The following is a 19,698-nucleotide window of genomic DNA, read 5'->3' on the forward strand; positions in this document are numbered from 1 at the left end:
GTAACCTCCAACTTATAGATTTGGTCGACTACACACCGATAAGAAGGACTCTACTAGACACGACTCTGAAACATCCTAGGACACTTCAAAATCTTAGGCTCTGATACCAAGTTTGTCACGCCCCAACCTCGGGAGGCGCGACCGGCGCTCAATCGAGTGAACCTAACTGAGCAAGCCTTACAATAAACTTTCTACCCACCTCGATATGAATAAAAAAACCATACTTTTGTTTATCCATTTAGACGGAGGAAGAAAACACATTCTACATTGTAGTTCATTTTAAACACCACATTAATTTGTAGATGAGTTAGTTTCCAAGATCCCCATAGAGTTACAATTTATAGGCAACATAAGTTTAGCATTACAACATGGTTCGTAGACCCATCCAACCCCCGTACATAACCCACACATATGTCTACGGAGCCTCTGGGATACAAAAAATGAGTTTGACAACGCCGACAACAAGTCCCCGGCTATACCTCAAAAGTGAAAGTCCACAATATAAAGATATACGATATAGCCCCTTGAAGGAGAAAGGGGCTCACCAAGATCTTGAGAAGAGGGATGTTTCGCTCCACACGACCGACACTATCCTCTATGGAGCCACCTGCATTCATTTAAAAAAATGTAGTGCCCCCGGTAAAAGGGACGTTAGTACCATAGAATAGTACTAGTATGTATAACTTAACACCATCAAATTAGAAAGAACTTTCATACACAAATAAGGAAATCACAGGTATCACTCCAAAGCTTTAAACAATCACAACATTATCAACATGAAAGAATTACACAACCTTCACATCATGTTTCCATAGCCTTTAGTTGGGCATTTCATACTATTCCACATCGTTCACATTACCACCGCTATCTTGAGCGGAGTCCGATCTCGACCCGATCGGCTAGGCCGTCTCCCGGAGATGTTACCAATATTCTATTCACACTTTCCAATTTCAATCATCAATGCATAACCTCCATGTATATATGTCATGGCGTCCGATCACAGCCCGATTGGCTAGGCCGCCTTACCGAGGCGTTACCATTTTCCATTATTCATCTCACTCCAATCTTTGGTTACACATGTATTAGTTTACCGACACTTGGGGCCATAATTTTCACATTCCACAATTCATGTTTCACATTGTTCCCATTTTCAATATTAGGTTTGTAATTCAAGAGAGTATGGCAGACAAGAGCAAATAAGGTTGTAGGCGTAGATGAGACTTCATGTAAATGGTACAGCAACGCACTTCAATTTCAATTTAAGGTCTAAGCATTTTGATACATGATTTATAGTCCTTGCACCTTTTCAAATTATCAAGAATAGCACATTGATCAATTTGAGACACAGTTTCCACGCATATAAGGTTGCAACACCAACTCAAGTGAAATAGCAATCAACACAACAATTCAATTTAATCTTACCGTACTCACACAACCAACGATGAAGCTCAATTTCTAAAAGACAGGGTTCTAGCCATACATACCTCAATAAAGCTTTCCTTATTCCTTACAAAATTCTGGAACTTTTAGCACTTCGATCTATTGTGTAAGAATTACAAATTAAAATGAGAATTAGAGACGAGATTGAGATTCTAGCTTGTTTTGAGCATACTATCAAACACTAAAGGTGCATTGTGATCTTAGGCCCTTTTTAAGAGAAATTTCTATCATTTTATACCCCAATTGCTTTCTTTTTAGTTCACTACCTCCCAATATTCTATGGTGTGATATGCATGCAATAAATTCATTCTTATAGCCATGAATTACTTCACTCGTGATCCCTTATTACTAAGCATAGGAATATGAGTTGAGGTAATGAAGTCTTACCTCTTGGGATGAAGATTTAGGTGCCCTCACTTGATTATCTTCAAAGATTTGGCAAGTTTCATGGAGTAATTTGATGGGAAGCACTTCCCTCTCTAAGACCCTCTCTCTCTCTCTCTAAAAGCATCAGGAAATATGCTCAAAAAGAGCTATAACACCGAATATATCGATAAGGGGTTGGGTTTAAATTTAGAAAATAGGAGCCCCGAGTCAGGTCTGCGTGGAAATGTGGCCCGCAAAATGGACCGCAAAAGTGCTCCAAAAATCTGAACATTTTGTCTGGGTATGTGGCAGAAATGTGGTCCGCATACCCGTTCTGCGGTCGCATAATGCACCGCAGAACTGCTCCTTACAAAATCCCAAGGAAATTATGCGACGACTATGCGGTCCGCATATCGGTTATGCGATCGCATAATGGACCGCATATTTAACCTCAAATTTGACTAACACACTGACTCACTTTGCAGTGACTATGCCCCCTATACGGTCTGCATACCTGATATGCGACCACATTCTCGACCGCAAAGTCGCACTTTTCTGGAAAACATTATTTCTTGACTTTTTAATGCACTGTTCAATCTAAAGGGGTCCAAACTGCGGCGAGAGTTTTTATGAATCCTAACATATGTTCCTAACTTGGCACCACAGGATTCGGGGTTCTGAGTAGGAAATTCACGGGGCCTTACAACTTACGTGTTGGCATTTGTATGTACAGATGACGGTATCTAGTAAGACTATGGTTACCCAGAGGAGAGAGATAACAGTAGGTGAGGGGACTATCAGGGTATCCCCAGTATATGGGGTCCAATCGGAGGCCCAGGGAGAGACCCCTACCCATCAATTATCGGCTCCTCCGCCACCTGAGGAGATTCCTAGGGAGATCTCACATCCAGTTCTCCCTTCTTTTCCATTAGATCAGGACTTGAGAAGTGCGGTGCATTTGTTGGCACAGTTGGTAGCTACCTAACAATAGACTAGGGCATCCGCTAGTGTATGACCTTACGAGGGATATGGGAGTTCAAGGGTAGAAGAGTTTATTGCTTTGAGTTCCCCAGAGTTCACAGGGACATATCAGAGGGAGGACCCGCAGGATTTCATAGATCAGCTTCACAGGATCTTTCGGATTATACATGCCACGGAGAAAGAGGCAGTTGACCTAGAAGCTTTTCGCCTCCGAGATATAGCCATCCTTTAGCACGAGGGATGGGAAAGGTCCAGGGGATATGATGGACCTCCAGTTAATTGGGAGAATTTTTCAGATGCCTTCTTTGACCAGTACTTACCGCGAGAGACCCGACAAGCTCGAGTTGATCAGTTTCCACCCTTGAGCAAGGCAATATGAGTGTTTGAGAGTATAGTCTCCGTTTTGACTCATTAGCCAGATATGCACCATCCATAGTTGCTACTCTGTGGGATAATATCCACAGGTTTATAGCAGGGTTGGCCCCAGAGTTGACCGAGGCATGTGCCACCGCTGCATTGCAGGATAGTATGGATATCTCCCGGATTCAGGAATTTTCCCAGAATATAGAAAGGGGTAGGCGTCGACAGCAGGGTGCGGAGAGGACTGAGTCAAAACAGCGTAAGAGGATGAGATTTGCCAGGTCTCAGGAGCAGTCTCAGGGTAGTTACAGGCCCCAGTACTTCGAACGACCACCTAGACCTCCGCCACCTCAGCTACAGGGTTACAGGTATGATCGCTATACTCAGTAAGGATCAGGTGAAAGCTCCTAGGCATCAGGTTTGCAGTAACAACGAGGTTTGGGGCAGACATGTCCATTTCTACCGCGGTGTGCCATCTGCGGTAGAGGACACATGGGCCAATGCCAAGCCGGTCCCGATGTTTGTTATACATGTGGACGTCCAAGGCATATGATGCGAGATTGCCCAAATAGATATTCTAGAGGTATGGCGCAACCAACGAATTCAGCAACAGGATCAACTATGTCCGTGCATCATTCATGGCGCGAGTCTCAGTCTTCGGCTGGTTGAAGTCGAGGCAGAGGTAGAGGGTCCAGTTCAGGTGGTAACCCAAATCGTATCTATGCACTAGCAGGTCGACAGGACCAAGAGTCCTCACCAGACGCTGTGACAGGTAAGTTGACCATTTGTTCTCACAATGTTTATGACTTGATAGACCCAGGATCTACTTTATCATGTATTGCCCCATTTGTCGCGAGCAAATTTGGTATAGTTCCTGAAATACTAAGTGATCCTTTTGCAGGTATCTACACTAGTCAAAGAATCGATTATTGCTAGACGGGTTTACCGAGGTTGTACGGTGACAGTTTGTGGTCGTCAGACCTCAACCGACCTAGTTGAGCTAGAGATAATAGATTTTGATATTATCATGGGCATGGACTGGTTGGCAGCTTGTTATGCCACAGTTGATTGTCGAGGAAACACAGTCAGATTTCATTTTTCGGGTGGGCCAGTCCTTGAATGGGTAGGTAATACAGCGACACCCAGAGGTAGGTTTATTTCCTATCTGAAGGCGAGGAAAATGATCGCAAAGGGTGCATTTATCATATTGTGCGAGTTAAAGATGCGAATGCTGAGATACCTACACTTCAGTCTATTCCAGTAGTCCAAGAGTACACGGATGTATTTTCAGATGAACTTCTAGGTATCCCTCCAGAGCGAGAGATTGATTTTAACATCGATTTGCTTCCGAGAATGCAACCAATATCCACTCCCCCCCCCATATAGAATGGAACCTATTGAATTAAAGGAGTTGAAGGAGCAGTTAAAAGATTTACTGGAGAAAGGTTTCATCAGACCCAGTACCTCACCTTGGGGTGCACCGGTATTGTTTGTACAGAAGAAAGCCTGCTCACTAAGGATGTATATCGATTATAGGCAACTGAACAAGGTAACTATAAGAATAAGTATCCACTTCCAAGGATAGACGACTTGTTTGATCAATTGCAGGGAGCTAGATGCTTTTCAAAGATAGATTTGAGGTCGAGGTATTACCAGGTTAGAGTTCACGAGAAAGATATTCCCAAGACAGCCTTCAGGACCCGATATGGCCACTTCGAGTTCCTTGTAATGTTCTTTAGGTTGACGAATGCGCCTGCCATATTTATGGACTTGATTAATAGCCTATTCCGGCCATATTTAGATTTGTTCATGATAGTCTGTATTGATGATATTCTGGTTTATTCACGTTCAAAGGATGAGCATGTAGACCACCTACGAGTGGTACTCCAGACCCTACGTGATAATAAATTGTACGCTAAGTTTTCTAAGTGTGAGTTCTGGTTGAAGTCTGTAGCATTCTTGGGGAACATTGTATTCGACGGAGGTACAAAGGTAGACACTCAGAAGACTGAGGTTGTGAAACACTGGCCTAGACCTACCACCCCGACAGAGATTCGTAGCTTTCTAAGCTTGGCAGGATACTACCGGAGGTTCGTAGAGGGTTTTTCTTCTCTTTCAACACCATTAATGAAGCTGACGCAGAAAGTGACTAAGTTTCAGTGGATAGAGGCCTGTGAGTAGAGTTTCCAAGAGCTTAAGAACAGGTTGACCTCAGCGCCAGTTCTAGCACTTCCAGAGGGTCCAGATTGCTATGCCATGTATTGTGATGCCTCAGGTGCCGGGTTAGAATGTGTCCTGATGCAATATGGGAAAGTAATTGCGTATGCTTCAAGGCAGTTAAGGAAGCATGAGTGGAATTATCCGACCCACAACCTCGAATTAGCTGCGGTTGTCCATGCACTTAAGATATGGCGGCATTATTTATATGGTGTTCATGTTGATATGTTCATAGATCATAATAGCTTGCAATATACTTCAAGCAAAAAGAGTTGAATTTGCGACGAAGGCGATGGCTTGAGTTATTAAAAGATTACGATGTTAACATTCTATACCATCATGGGAAAGCTAATGTTGTAGCAGATGCCTTAAGTCGCCGATCTATGGGTAGCCTAACACATGTAGAGGCTGAGAAAGACAATTAACTAGAGAGATTCATCAATTGGCTTGTTTGAGGGATCGGTTAGTAGACTCTGGCAATGAAGGAGTTGTACTCCAAAATACTGCAAAATCATCTCTCATGAAGGGTGTCACCAATGAAGGGTGTGATGAGGTTTGGCAAGAAAGGCAAACTTAGCCCACGGTATATTGGGCCTTATAGGATCATTCGGAGAGTGGGCGAAGTAGTTTATGAGTTAGTATTGCCCTCGGAATTAGCGTCTGTCCATCTGATTTTTCACGAATCTATGTTATGAAAGTGCATTGGTGATCCTACCTGAGTGGTGCCCACAGATGATGTACAGATTATAGAGGACTTGTCATATGAGAAAATTCCGGTTGCCATCCTAGACCAACAAATTCGCAAGCTACGAAACAAGGGGTAGCCTCCGTGAAGGTTTTATGGAGAAGCAAGAATGTGGAAGAGATGACATGGGAAGCGGAGGAGGAAATGAAGTCTAAATACCCCCACATATTTCAAACTAGAAATATGGCTCGAGATGGGATACCTCAGCACATCCCTATTTAGGCCAGTAGGTTCTCCAGTAAGCTCTTATTTTTGACTTTCCGAATTTATAATAGACAGCTGTGTGAGTCCAAGTGTGGCACATATAGTATGTTTTGTAGATGCGTGCAAGGTGGTTTTTGTCTAGTATACGGAAGAGACTCCTGCAAAAATTTTCCCAAAGTATGTAAGAGTAGACATTCGAGGACGAATGTTTCTAGGGGGGAAGGATGTTACAACTCGCATTTTTCATATTTAATGTTTCGTCTTCGGTTAATTGACATAAACTCGGGGGTGATATTATCTTGAGATTAGCATATTTACGCTATTTATATCAAGAAATAAGTAAGTTCCATAAAGGATAAAGGGTACACGAATTAAAGAAAATGAGTTTCGTTGAAGGTTGTCGATTTGGGATAAACTACGGGTCGAGCGATAATACCCGACATTTATGGACTAGTACCATACAAGGTATCATATGATCACGGTAGTATGATGCATAAAGTGTATTAAAAATAAGTAGAATTTTAATTAATTTGAGATAATTCTTAATTATGCGGGTAATTGATTAATTATCGGGTAACGGGATATTACCTAATTAATAAATAAATTATGAGATTACACAACCCCAAAACAAAAACGTGGCAGCTAGCTAAAGAAATGACTAAGAGTCATTCTTATTAGGTGTCGTAATGTCCATTCATTCCATTCTAAATATGGACTAAAGACTAATATTTCCCTTCATTCTTTCAACCAAAAAAAAAATCCAACATTAGTAAGCTTTCAACCAAAACACACAATCAGAATGTCTTCAACCAAAAAAATTACAACCAGAACGTATTCAACCAAAACTTATCATCTTTCAACCAAATTCCAACGATAATTATTGGAAGCTTAACAGCGTACAAATTTTGCGGTTCTAAAGGAGTACGATGCAACCTTTTTCAAGAATATCATACGGATTTTTCATACTCCAGGTATGTTAAGGCTAAGCCCTTATTTCATTTTGCATGATCTCGTCATTACATAAGTTTGATAACGAGGCATAAAGAAAAATTCATATCCCAGAATTTACGTATATTTTGCTAGACTCGCGAGTTACGTATATTTTTCTAGTTTTGTAAGTTAATACCGTATATCTTTGGAGATCACCCTCTACAAGCATGAACCTCTACTGGAACAAAAGCATGAAGGCAACTTTCTGATTGATGTCATTTTGTTGTTCTTAAACACTAGAAGAACACTTACCTTATTGCCCCTAATTTTGTTACGCCTATTGATTTTTTCATCATTGTTATGGTACCAGCCATCCTTTTTTTAACCAAACGACGAGTATTTTATAAATTGAGTATCTCCTTCTTCCAGTCAAGAGAGCAGAGAGTTTATATATACAGTATTAAAATATTTTTATTACCATCGAGCTATAATCAATGGGCAGGCCCCTATTGGGCAACCTCTGATCAGATGGTAAGTTATATACCGAACCTACTATGGCCAAGCGCCTATGAACGATCCCAGTTGGTCGAGATACAAAGCCTATTATGGACGAGCGCTTATGAGCGAGCCTACTACGGTAGAGCAGTTATTAATATACCGATCCTTATAGGGCCGGATAGCTATTTTACTTATTATATTGAGAGAATTGAGTCAGTATCAGTAGGTAAGCATATGTTCAGGTTATCAGTTCAATTTCAGCTTTCTGTATACTGCCTTACATACTCAGTACATTATTTCGTACTGACGTCCTTTTCTGGGGGCGCTATATTTCATGCATGCAGGTTCAGACAGACAGACGGGTAGACCTTCTCACTAAGTGTTGCCCAAGTTCAGTTTTATTGGTAAGTTCCTCGTCCTTCGAAGTTGTTGGGTCTAGAAGTTTTGTGTACATCTCGTGTATATATGTAGACAGGTTATGGGTAGGTCGGGACCCTGTTCTGTTCATAGTACATCTATCAGTAGAGGCTTGTAGACACATCTTGTTAGTTAGTGCAGTATGTTGGGCTTGTAGGCCCTGTACATATATTTTGTTGTCTTGTTAGTTATAGTAGTTATGACGGCCTTGCCGGCCCAGCTTTATGTTGACATTTAATCAGCGTTTTGTCTCCATTCAATTTTATAATTTGCTTCGCAAATTGCCTCGCAATGTGGCCCATGGCCAAAGTATGACATTATATGTCCAGAATTCTTGAGTCATAAGTTGGTATGCAAGGATAGATGAGGCACCGAGTGCCGGTCTCGCCCCCAGGCTTGGGGCGTGACATAATTTATGTGAACCTATCTGACTGGTCACAGAGTTTATAATAAATAAAGATATTTGGAATTTGTGATCCTAAATAAATCAAAAAGGAGTCCAAAATAGTTGTGTGGTTATAAAAGCTTCTCATTAAGGGTAGAATTAAAAGTTTAAGCTAAATTATTTCTAAATTTAAAAAGGGGTCATTCTTTTTGGAACAGACTAAAAAAAAAAGTTCACATAAATTGGAACAGAGGGAGTAATAAACTATTATCGGTATCAAGAATATCAGGTATAGGACGGCTACAGGATTTGGATAGGGGTGTCGGGGGCAGAGGAGGAGGAACAACAGTACCACTAGATTAGTCAGTCTTAGATTTTTCCTTATTCTTACTTTTACCAAAAATATTTCTTAAGGAAGACATCTTAATTAATCAAGTGATAGCAACTAAATAAAACAATAAAACAATAATATTAAGACTTAAGAGTTGGAACGAGCTTATCGAATTGACGAACAACTTGTTGAGAATTGATTATCGTTGAAGACTTGAACTCTTGAAGACTCCAATTCACCAACTTTACAATTTTTTCAAAAATTCTAACAACCTGAATATTTTTTGACTATTTTTTTGGAATAAAGTAAGCAATAGTAGCAACCTCACAATTTTTTCACTATTTTTTTTAATAAAGTAAACAATTGTAGCAAGTATTGAAAAAAATTAGAGAGAGATTTTGATAGGTTGATATTGATTTTGTAAGAAAAATAAAAGAATGAGGAGGTATTTATAGTAGAAAATAGGAAAAAGTATAATAATAAAAAGTTTGAGGCTAAAATTAGTTGGAGGGGTTGAACGACTATTTTTTTAAGACCCAACGACTACTTTTTTCTAAAAACAGATGACTATTTTTTTTAAAAAAATCTGTTGGGCCCGTTTGGCCCAGTCCATACGATTCCAAAGATAAAACCCGACCCATGAGACCGGCACGAGCCCACCAATCGCGGGCCAAAGGGTCCCAGCCCGTTAAGCCCATTTAGCGGTCGCGGGCTGATCCCGGGCTCGGCCCGGCCTATTTACCAGCCTTAAGTTGGATACTCATAATTGTGTGAGTCCTTTTGGGAAAAACCGTACGGGCTTGACCTAATGTGGACAATATCTCACTATGTTAAGAGTATCTTTGGGCTGTTTTAGCCCAACAACTGGTATCATAGCCAATTATCGGCTGGACTATTGAGATGGCAGAGTGTAACGTGGGGACCTGACTTAATGCCTTTGCCCGTTTACGGGGTTTACGACTTTTATCCGTAGCTTTGAAGACGCATACACAACCTTTGGGCTTTGGTGACCGTAAATACTCAAGATCATGTGGGTTGCACACATTTAATCTCCAATTTAGCCCATAAATGGTGATAGGTCATGTGGAACTTAGCTAAAGAGAGAGATTGTTGGGTGTGTGAACAAAGTTCCACATAGAAAATAGAAAAAAAAAGCTACTTAAATGAGTTGGATACTCTTAATGGTGTAAGGCCTTTTGGGAAAAATCGTGTGTGTTTGATCCAAAGAGGACAATATCATACATTGTTAAGAATATTTTTGGATCGTTTTAGCCCAACATCAACATAATGTAATCCTAAAAGATAAATCTGTGCGGGACTAGGCCCAAAACGGCCAATACGTACCATGAGTTTGCGCCATGACAAATGATTTAATAAAGCTATTATTCTTATACGAACAATCCTTGCTTGATATATACGATAGGAAGTAGCTTATATGTGTCGGAGAATTAAATGTACTTTTTAAAAGGTAAATAAAGAATTTTAAGTTAGATATACATTTTAAAATTTATTCTCTCCACTTTTTGTATCTGCCACTATATTAATAGACAGATTATTCTAGAGAGAGTAGTAGCCGCCAGCCGCATTAAGATGTCATTTTTGTGACAAAAAACCTAATTTAGATAGTTATTTGTTGGAAACTAGTTAATAAATTGGAATATGAAAACTAAAACTAAAGATAACAAATTATACATATTCTTAATTCTTATTGCTCCCGTCATCCCAAGAAAGAATTACAGGAGTCGAAATTTCAAGTCGAACTAAGATCAATGTTTAATTACTGGAACAAAGTTTACGCATTAATAGAGAGACTAGACAACACGGTAGTGACTAGAAAAGGTGTTCAAAAATGTAGATAAAATTATATTTACGTTGATAAGCACAAGACAGGAATGTTGTTGTGTGTCATGGCAATTTCACGTGTGCCTTTAAGGCGCATTTCACGGCAAAGGTTAAAACCGAATCGACAATACTAGCTTGACAGCGCAACACGACGACACCTTCTTCGTCACGTAAATAAAGCAAACCCCTTCAACCAACCAAATAATATATAAATATCAACCATATCTATGCACGAGGGTCCCCCCTTATTATGTGCTAAACTCCATATATATTAATGATATCCTTATCCACCTTCACATATATGGAATTGGGTTCTGAACGTGCAATCATATTCATCTCTTATTTCAATAAGTTTGTAATTAAATATATTTAATAAATTTCTTAATACAAATACAAAATTTAATTAAACAATCCACACATAATATTGTAGCTCCTCTTATGTCCACTTTATTGATCATGCATGTGTTGATTTGTATACTTTAATATATACGAGTCTATTATAAACATAATAATGCACAGCTAATAATTTCGCCTCGAGTCAAGGGGTGGCTTGTGAATCTGAAACGAATTTATTGCATATGCATAGTTGGAGGTTCTACTAATTTCCACCACACAACTAAACCTAAAAAGCAAGCACAGAGTAATAGTGAAGCAAAGAAATTAAAGAAGAAGAAGAAGATGGGAGTTGTTGAAGAAGCTCACAACGTTAAAGTGGTTGGCTCAGGCGAGAAGACGGTGGTACTTGGCCATGGTTTTGGCACTGATCAATCTGTTTGGAAACACCTTATACCTTACCTAGTTGATGACTATAGAGTAGTTGTATATGACAACATGGGTGCTGGACCGACAAACCCTGATTACTTTGATTTTGAACGATATGCTTCTCTTGAAGGTTATGCCTATGATTTACTTGCCATTTTGGAGGAGCTTCAGATCGATTCTTGCATTTATTTAGGCCATTCCTTATCGTCTATGACTGGTGTTATTGCTTCCATATTTCGTCCTGATCTCTTCTCCAAACTCATCTTGCTTTCTGCTTCTCCAAGGTCAGATCATGACATATATATACATCTTGCCACATTTTCCTATCAGTTAATATAGTTTAATTAATTATAATAGATTATTATCCTATGTTTAGGTTGTCTTATCACTCCTTATTATTAAGGGTTGCTTATTGTTATAAATTAATTTAACCTGTTGGTACAAAGAATAAGTGCACTGCCAGTTCATTATCTTTAATCTGAACTGATAAACTTATCTTGATCCATATTAGTACAGTCAGATCTTTCTATAACATCATCCCTATATAACAGCAATTCAATATAAAATCCAACTTTTTTCTGAACCAATTTTCATGTTATGTTATAATATATATGTTCTCTATAACAACACTTCACTGTAACATTCAAAAATATTCGAAACAAACGAGATTATTATAGAGAAGTTTGACTGTATTTGTTATTTTGCTAAACAAAATTTCAAAAACCTTTGACCTTTATAAAAGAACAAGATCGAGGTACTTGTTACTTTTTTCTTTTTCAAATTCACTCTTAATTACTACTTCTATTAGTAGTAACATGGATAGTTGCATCAATTAAGAAGGTAAGCTAATAACTAAGTACTCCTTCCGTTTCACTTTAAATAATGTAGTTTGACTTGACTGATAGTTTAAGGGGAAAAAAAGATTTTTGAAACACCTTGTCCTAAAAATTTAAGGGGCAAAAGCTTTGGGATCACGATATTTTTGTGGCTAAAAACTTATCATTAAGGGAAAGTATGTAAAATGAAAAATTTAGAGTTAAATTGTTTCCAATTATAGAAATGTGTAACAAGGAAAGTGGGTATATAAATATTCTTCCGTAAGTGACAATTAAGTGAGATCTTTAAGAGTGATAAATGAAACTCTATTAAAATTATTAAAGGTAAATTGGATGGCAGCATCAGTTATAAGAAACTAACTTGGGAATTACTATATTATGTTTGCTTAGGTTCATAAATGCAGATGACTACTACGGAGGATTTGAAAAGGAAGATATTGACCAACTAAGCCAAGCGATGGAGTCGAACTACAAGTCATGGATCGACGGTTTTGCGCCGTTAGTAATTGGCGGTGACATGGACTCAGTGGCAGTACAAGAATTCAGCAGAACCTTATTCAACATGAGACCAGACATAGCACTAAGTGTCTTTCGTACAATTTTCACATTTGATTTAAGGCATTTTCTATCTCGTGTTACTGTGCCTTGTCACATAATTCAGAGCTCAAAGGATTTGGCCGTGCCTGTGGCTGTCTCAGAATATATTCACCAAAATTTGGGTGGAAAGTCAATTGTTGAAGTCATATCAACTGAAGGTCATCTCCCACAGCTGAGTGCACCAGAAGTCACTGTTCCTGTGCTGCTTCGGCATATTTCTCATGATATTTCCAGTGATATTGTTTAGGTTTCAGGATCTGTGTGTGCTCAGGCGAATTGCGTTTTCGTGCTTTTAACATTTTCTCTCCTGATCATTAAAGAAAAGGAGACATTGTTGTGTGGTGCTGTATAAAATAAAAAACAAGTATATTTTCCTCCGTATCTTTTGGGGATTTACTTTATATTTACCAGGTTTTGTTACCATATTTTTTGTTTGTCAATTTTACTAATAAACTTTTAAGTGACTTGATTGCATAATTTTTTTTTCTACCAATGCTAGGCGTTGTCTGGTAACCTGCAGGATTGGAAAAATTAATCTTGATATATAATTCGAATTACTTTGTATGCGTTTAATGCATTTCTCCTTGCGATCTAAACAGTACTGGAATAATTGTGTGTTGGGATATACTATTAACCATACAGTTTAGATATAGTATTATATTTTATTCTTTATATAACAATTGTTTATTTGATTTATTCAATTCAATAAATTATTATTTTAAATAGATCATTTGTTACATGTGTGTCCTTTTCGTTATGTAGTAGACAATTTAGTGTATGGAGTCTTAGCTCATGCACAGAAGATTAAATTGTTGGTTCTCATAATTAATAAACTATGTTCACAATCAAAGATATTGTTGGACAAAATATCTTAATGATTGTAGCACAAGATTATCGTACAATTTGTCTTAATTATGGGAGTAGTTTTACTCCAACTTCTTGTGCTAGTATACGCAGTGTATATTGAACGGACCAAGTGGAGAAAAGATGTTTTTGTACTGAATATATAAAATATTTTCTCTAATTCATTAAATGAGCTTATACTCCTAATCTTGATATAATTATTATGATCAATGTAATTTGTTTATTGTTTTGATTTATCAAAAGGTATGACTCTATTTAGAGTTAGTATATGCCTAATAGATTGGACAATAACGAATAACATTTGTGAATAATAATTAGTTGATAGAATCCATGACTGGGTTTCGGGTTTGATGATACCCCATTATGTAAGCTTATAAGTTTTCATGTGAAAACCCGGCAGGTGGATTTTGTATCCGTCACATGAAATAGTTTAAGCGGAATTATAAAGGATTTAATTAGTTAATTGAATTAAATTTCAGTGATTTAATTTAATTAACTGGTATTTGAAATCTTAACATGGGGAGTTAAAATAAGTATTAATGAATTTTCGAAATTCATATTGAGGAGTTCAATTGCAATTTTTTAGTGGAATAAATTGCAATTTTATAGTAAGAATTAATTCATGCTAATTTCAAATTAATACTATAATTAGTAGCCTCTTATTATTTTTGTGGTCCCTGCTATACCTAGTAAAAACCTGGATAGACTTGGGTAAAAAGTAGCTTGGGAGAAAAGTTATCTTTTGAGTTAGAATAGGATTCTACTTGCAGAATCCTACACGTTTTTGAGCCCCTATTCTGGCTTAATTTCGGGTCTATTAAAGGAAGACTAGTTTCACCTAATAACTTACCTTTCAGTTGTATTGTTCTTGCCCACCCAATAGTAAAATCGTCCAAGGTTTTACTAGGCAAATAGCAGAAGATCGCAACCCTAGATTCTTGCTGTTTGGAAGGTTTGTGCAACTACTTCAAGTGGTTAGCGCTTCTAATCTCGTTATTATTGCGTTGTCTAGTTTACATATATTTGATGTCTGGTTTAAATGCTTAATTTCGTTGCGCATGGTCTAATACTTTGTACTTTAATGGAGTATATTATTTTATATCAGTTCAATATGAGATACTAACGTTCGAGGATTAGTTTGTTTTTCCAAACAACCCATATCCAATTGATTTCATCTCTTTTATTCATTATTAACTTTAAAAATAATGACAAAATTGTCAGCAAAATGTATTCAATTCAAATCTAAACAGGTGTTTTAAGATATACCCAATACTCATTTTTGTGCAAATAAATAGCATCCTCCAACATTTACCACAAAAAGCACATGTATTAAATAATTTGGTAACTATTAATCTCAATATTACTAGTCATGCATAACTTTGTACCTAATCCAAATGATCTTTGTGTATTCTCTCTGTTCTTTCCTTGTTCAAAGCAAAATACATAAACATACACTTAAATTGGCTCCAAATGTGTCTAGACATCTGAACTTGTCATATATGTATCTTATGAACCCCTCCCACTGACATGACTAATTATTTGATTTTCACAAAACATTGGGTGCGTGAAGGCCCTTAAAATTATACTTTTGTTTTATTTTTTTCATGTGCACCCCACTTTCTTCCTCACCAATCAAATCATAGCCACCACCCCAGCACAGTCACCAAGCCACAACTTCATCACCACCCTCATGCCACCACTCCAAAAAGAACAACAATAAATACACCATTCTTTCTCTTGTAATTGCTTTATTTCCCCTTAATATGTAACCCACTTCTATTCTCACTCTCTCTTCCCAAAAAAAGAAAAGGTATTATCACTTTTTAAATCTGTGCCAGAAACTATTTACATTTAGTGGCCGAAAAAGTGTATAAAACTTGTATAATCTTGGTATATAACATATAGGATGTATATAGACACAAAAAATATACAAATTTTATATGTTTTTCATAATCTCCTAAATTTCTCCCGTTCACCGTCATGATTGTCCCTTTCATAATTTAATCGTACATGGCGAGGGAGGACCTGAATTGTGTTTTCCATTTCACAAATGGGCATTTTAAATTTTTAATATATCTAAAAGTGGATACATATGTTAGAAAAAAGAAAAGAAAAAGAAAAAGGGGATATATGGGGTTTTTTTGGCCCCCAAATTATTCTGTGAATAATATGATGGAGCAGGAGTCCCCAAGTTAATCTTTCTTTATTTGTTTTATTGTTCTTCTAACTAGTTGGGTGCCGATACCAGGGGCGAACGTAGAAGGTAATTTTTGGTTCAAATAATTCCAACAGTTTAACTCAAACATTATATGTGTATTAAAAAAATTACCTAACAAGAAGAAATAATAGATTTTGAATACAATAAATCAAATAGATTATAATAGAATTATAAACTTGAATCTATAATGTTCAAATCTCAGATTTTTTTGACCGGGCAAAGGGCTAGCGAGGAAATACTGCAAATGAAAGTGATGTCATATCACCATTCTGCCAAAGATATGAGTTAGATGGTCCCAATCATGAGGTAATAATATAATGCCTGGTTGATGAAATAACAAATTGTACGTTCCCAAAATATTAGGTCCACTACAATTTGTCAAAGAATTTAGCACCAATTTGACCATCGATTTTGGGTATATTTTTTCTATAAAAATTTGAAAATACTATTTGTTCATGGAATATGACCTGTTTTGGAAAAAAAATTAAATCTTTTTAAGTTCCCAAAACTGGTTTAGGACAGTTTTCGGTGAATTTTTTTTTTTCTACTCATAAAACTTCAAATTTTTTTCAAAGAAAACGCATGTTTAAGCACAACGTCAATTTCCAAAAATTATTTTTTAAAACAACTTCAAAAACTCTTTTTTCAAGTTTCAACCAAATCTATTTCTAAATGCTAGCTTCGAATAGATAACTAATTCTAACATCAAATGTAATAATGGACTTTAATAAAGAAGCATTTGAAAAATACCAAAGAAAAGCCAACTCTTTGCTTTGAGCTGTTTGGCATCGAGCAAGACTAACTCCTTTCATATTGGTTTAACTTCTATCCTTCTACTTAAGCCTTCTTATTTTAATTTAGTTTTGTACTATATTACCATGAAAATTGGAAGAAGTGAATGGTTTGGTGGTTACTGATGGAATGTGATGGAACATGGGGTTCTTTTTTTATTTGAATAATAATAATAATAATAGAATAAGAAAAGACTGTTGAAACATCATAAGTAGGATACCTGTAAGGCTGTAACGTTTTTGGAGTCTAATAATCTTGGAAAATATTCTTTTAATGGAATGAACATTATTTTATCATAAAAGCTGGAGAAGTTAGTAGTTGATAATATCTAATCAATTCTGAAATGATATAAACAGTATCAATTTATATTATAATTCGAATCATTAAAAGAGGTAAAGTTCTGTCTGATGTCATCTAATGCAAAAAATGTAGCATTGAATTAAAACTAGAACAAGGAATGAACAAATTATAGTAAATTTTTATCTCTCAATAACTAATACATAATACATTTATCTCCCTTTTATTTTTTATTCTCCTCCTCCACATGGATTTTTTGTTTGTTTAACATGCTTTTATTTTGAGTTTTAACATGAATTGCCTCAATAGTCTATAAGAATAAACTGGAAACTAAAAAATACATTGTAGGCATATAAAATTTATTGAATTCAAATTCAATAAATAATTTGGATTATATTTTAAATATATTAGTCCAAATAAATATTTTGGGCTAATATAATTGGATTAATTATATAAGACCAATATTATTGGGCTAGCCCATTTAATTGGGCTAAAGTGATGAGCCCACTTAATTAAGCCCAAGATGTCATCTTCCTAGAGGCCCAGTTTGGTGCCACGTGTCAAATGACGTGGCGCGCCAAGTCAAACGAAAGAGCGAATAGGATCGTGCCATGTGTCAAAATGACAAGGCATGCCCAGTCACACTAAAAGGCCAATGAAATCGCGCCACATGTGCAAGTGACATGTTCTGGCCAATCAAATGCGGTCATATCACACTTCAATTTGATTGGTCGGAAAGAGTTTGTTCTTATCACAACTCTTCCCTTCCACAACTATAAATAGGGGTCTTCATAACTCAGAAAGGGGACCAGAAGTTATAACAAAAAGCAAGAGAGAGTTCGTGGATCAAACGCCACAAATTTCTCTACAAGTTTCAAGCTTCAAGCAATCAAGTTCAAGTTCAAGAAATGAAGGTCAAGCTTAAGAACGAAGAACGAATCAAGATCAAGTTCAAGCAGCCAAGCTCAAGCTCAAGAACAAGATCATCGTTCGTGGAAACAAATAAAGATTCAAGATCAAGCCCAAAGGCCCTTGAATTTATTTACTATTGGAAGGAAGAATCAGAGGATTCATAGAGATTATAACACTCAAATATTTGAAATAAAATACTATGATTGTTGCGATATTTTTTGGTCTTGATCTTATTTTCTCGATGCAAATTTATTGTCTACAAATTCTGGCACGCCCAGTAGGACAATCTCTACCTCTCATCTCAACTTTTCAATTAGCAAAGTTCAAGAACATTGAAATGGCTTCAAAGAAAATCAACTCCAGATCAACATCCACCAAGGCTGCTAACTCCAGGTTCTATGCTGATGTGGAAAGCATCCTCGATGTCACCTTTGGAAGCTTCAGACCAGTTACGAGGAGCAAAGCAAGCTCTGTAGGACAACAAGCACCCCAAGTGTCGTCCACATCAACCCCTGTTTTCGGATTTTCATCCTCAAAAGGAGCAAGATTTTCCACAAACGCATCTGAAGGAGGAAGCGATATTGTTGAAAAGATCAAGAAAACTCTTGCTCTGCTTGACCTCTCCAGCTCCAAGCATTTTGCTGTGAAGGAAGATTATGATGCTTCAAGCGATGAATCCTCCCCACTTATACCACATAGCGTGAGCCAGTCAAGGATCAATCTGTGTGAAAATCCATGCAACTCTCTGTTATCCACGACAATCATACAAGTCATGGTGACAAACACTTCATCTATGGAGGAGCAGTTGGCAAACTTGACAGAAGCATTCGCTGGCTTGACCAAATGCATGCAAAATCAAGAGGCTAGAATTGACAAGCTAATAGACAGGGTGGGAATCTTGATGGAAGAAGAATCTACCCATGCACCCGGCAAGCTCCCAGAAGTTCTAGAGAGTGACTCGCCCCCAAGACAAGTAGCATCCACTAAGGCTATCCCTGTCTTATCTGAAGGGATGATTCCAATAGATCAACTGAAGGAGTTCATTGAAGGAACCATTAAGAACAAATATGAAGTTGCTGCCAAATCCTTCCATATATATGCAAAGTCGTACACTGCAAGGGTCGATATGTTGAAGATGCCTGTTGGCTATCAAACTCCAAAGTTTCAACAGTTTGATGGTAAAGGTAACCCAAAGCAACATGTGGCGCACTTTGTTGAGACATGCAACAATGCTGGGACTTATGGAGATTACTTCGTCAAGCAGTTTGTCCTCTCATTAAAAGGAAATGTTTTTGATTGGTACACGTACCTCGAGGCTGGATCTGTTGATAGCTGGGATCAACTAGAGCAAGAATTCCTCAATCGCTTTTATAGCACAAGAGGCACTATGAGTATGATAGAGCTTACAAATACTCATCAACGAAAGGGGGAACCCGACTTTATCAATCATTGGAGGAATGCAAGCCTCAACTGCAAAGACAGGCTTAGTGAAGCTTCAGGCATAGAGATGTGCATCCAAGGCATGCATTGGGGATTGCGCTACATCTTGCAAGGTATCAAGCCTGGCACATTTGAAGAACTTGCAACTCGTGTCCATGACATGGAATTGAGCATGGCCTCCGCTGAAAATGAAAGGCTGCCCATCTATGAACCTCGCATAGCGAATGACAAGCAAGAAGTTAGGAAGTGGGGCAAGTTCGCACC

The 19,698-nt window shown here is 37.5% G+C and overlaps 1 protein-coding gene across 1 annotated transcript; it reads left to right on the forward strand.

The window, feature by feature from the left end:
- Positions 1-11,046: 11,046 nt before the first annotated feature.
- Positions 11,047-13,292, forward strand: LOC104231971 (probable esterase KAI2). Its single transcript, XM_009785061.2, has 2 exons — positions 11,047-11,762; positions 12,705-13,292. The coding sequence occupies exons 1-2, from the start codon at positions 11,395-11,397 to the stop codon at positions 13,156-13,158; spliced, it is 822 nt and encodes a 273-aa protein (XP_009783363.1). The 5' UTR covers positions 11,047-11,394; the 3' UTR covers positions 13,159-13,292.
- Positions 13,293-19,698: the final 6,406 nt, after the last annotated feature.

Source organism: Nicotiana sylvestris, chromosome 2 (genome assembly GCF_000393655.2).
Source record: "Nicotiana sylvestris chromosome 2, ASM39365v2, whole genome shotgun sequence".
Taxonomy (NCBI): domain Eukaryota; kingdom Viridiplantae; phylum Streptophyta; class Magnoliopsida; order Solanales; family Solanaceae; genus Nicotiana; species Nicotiana sylvestris.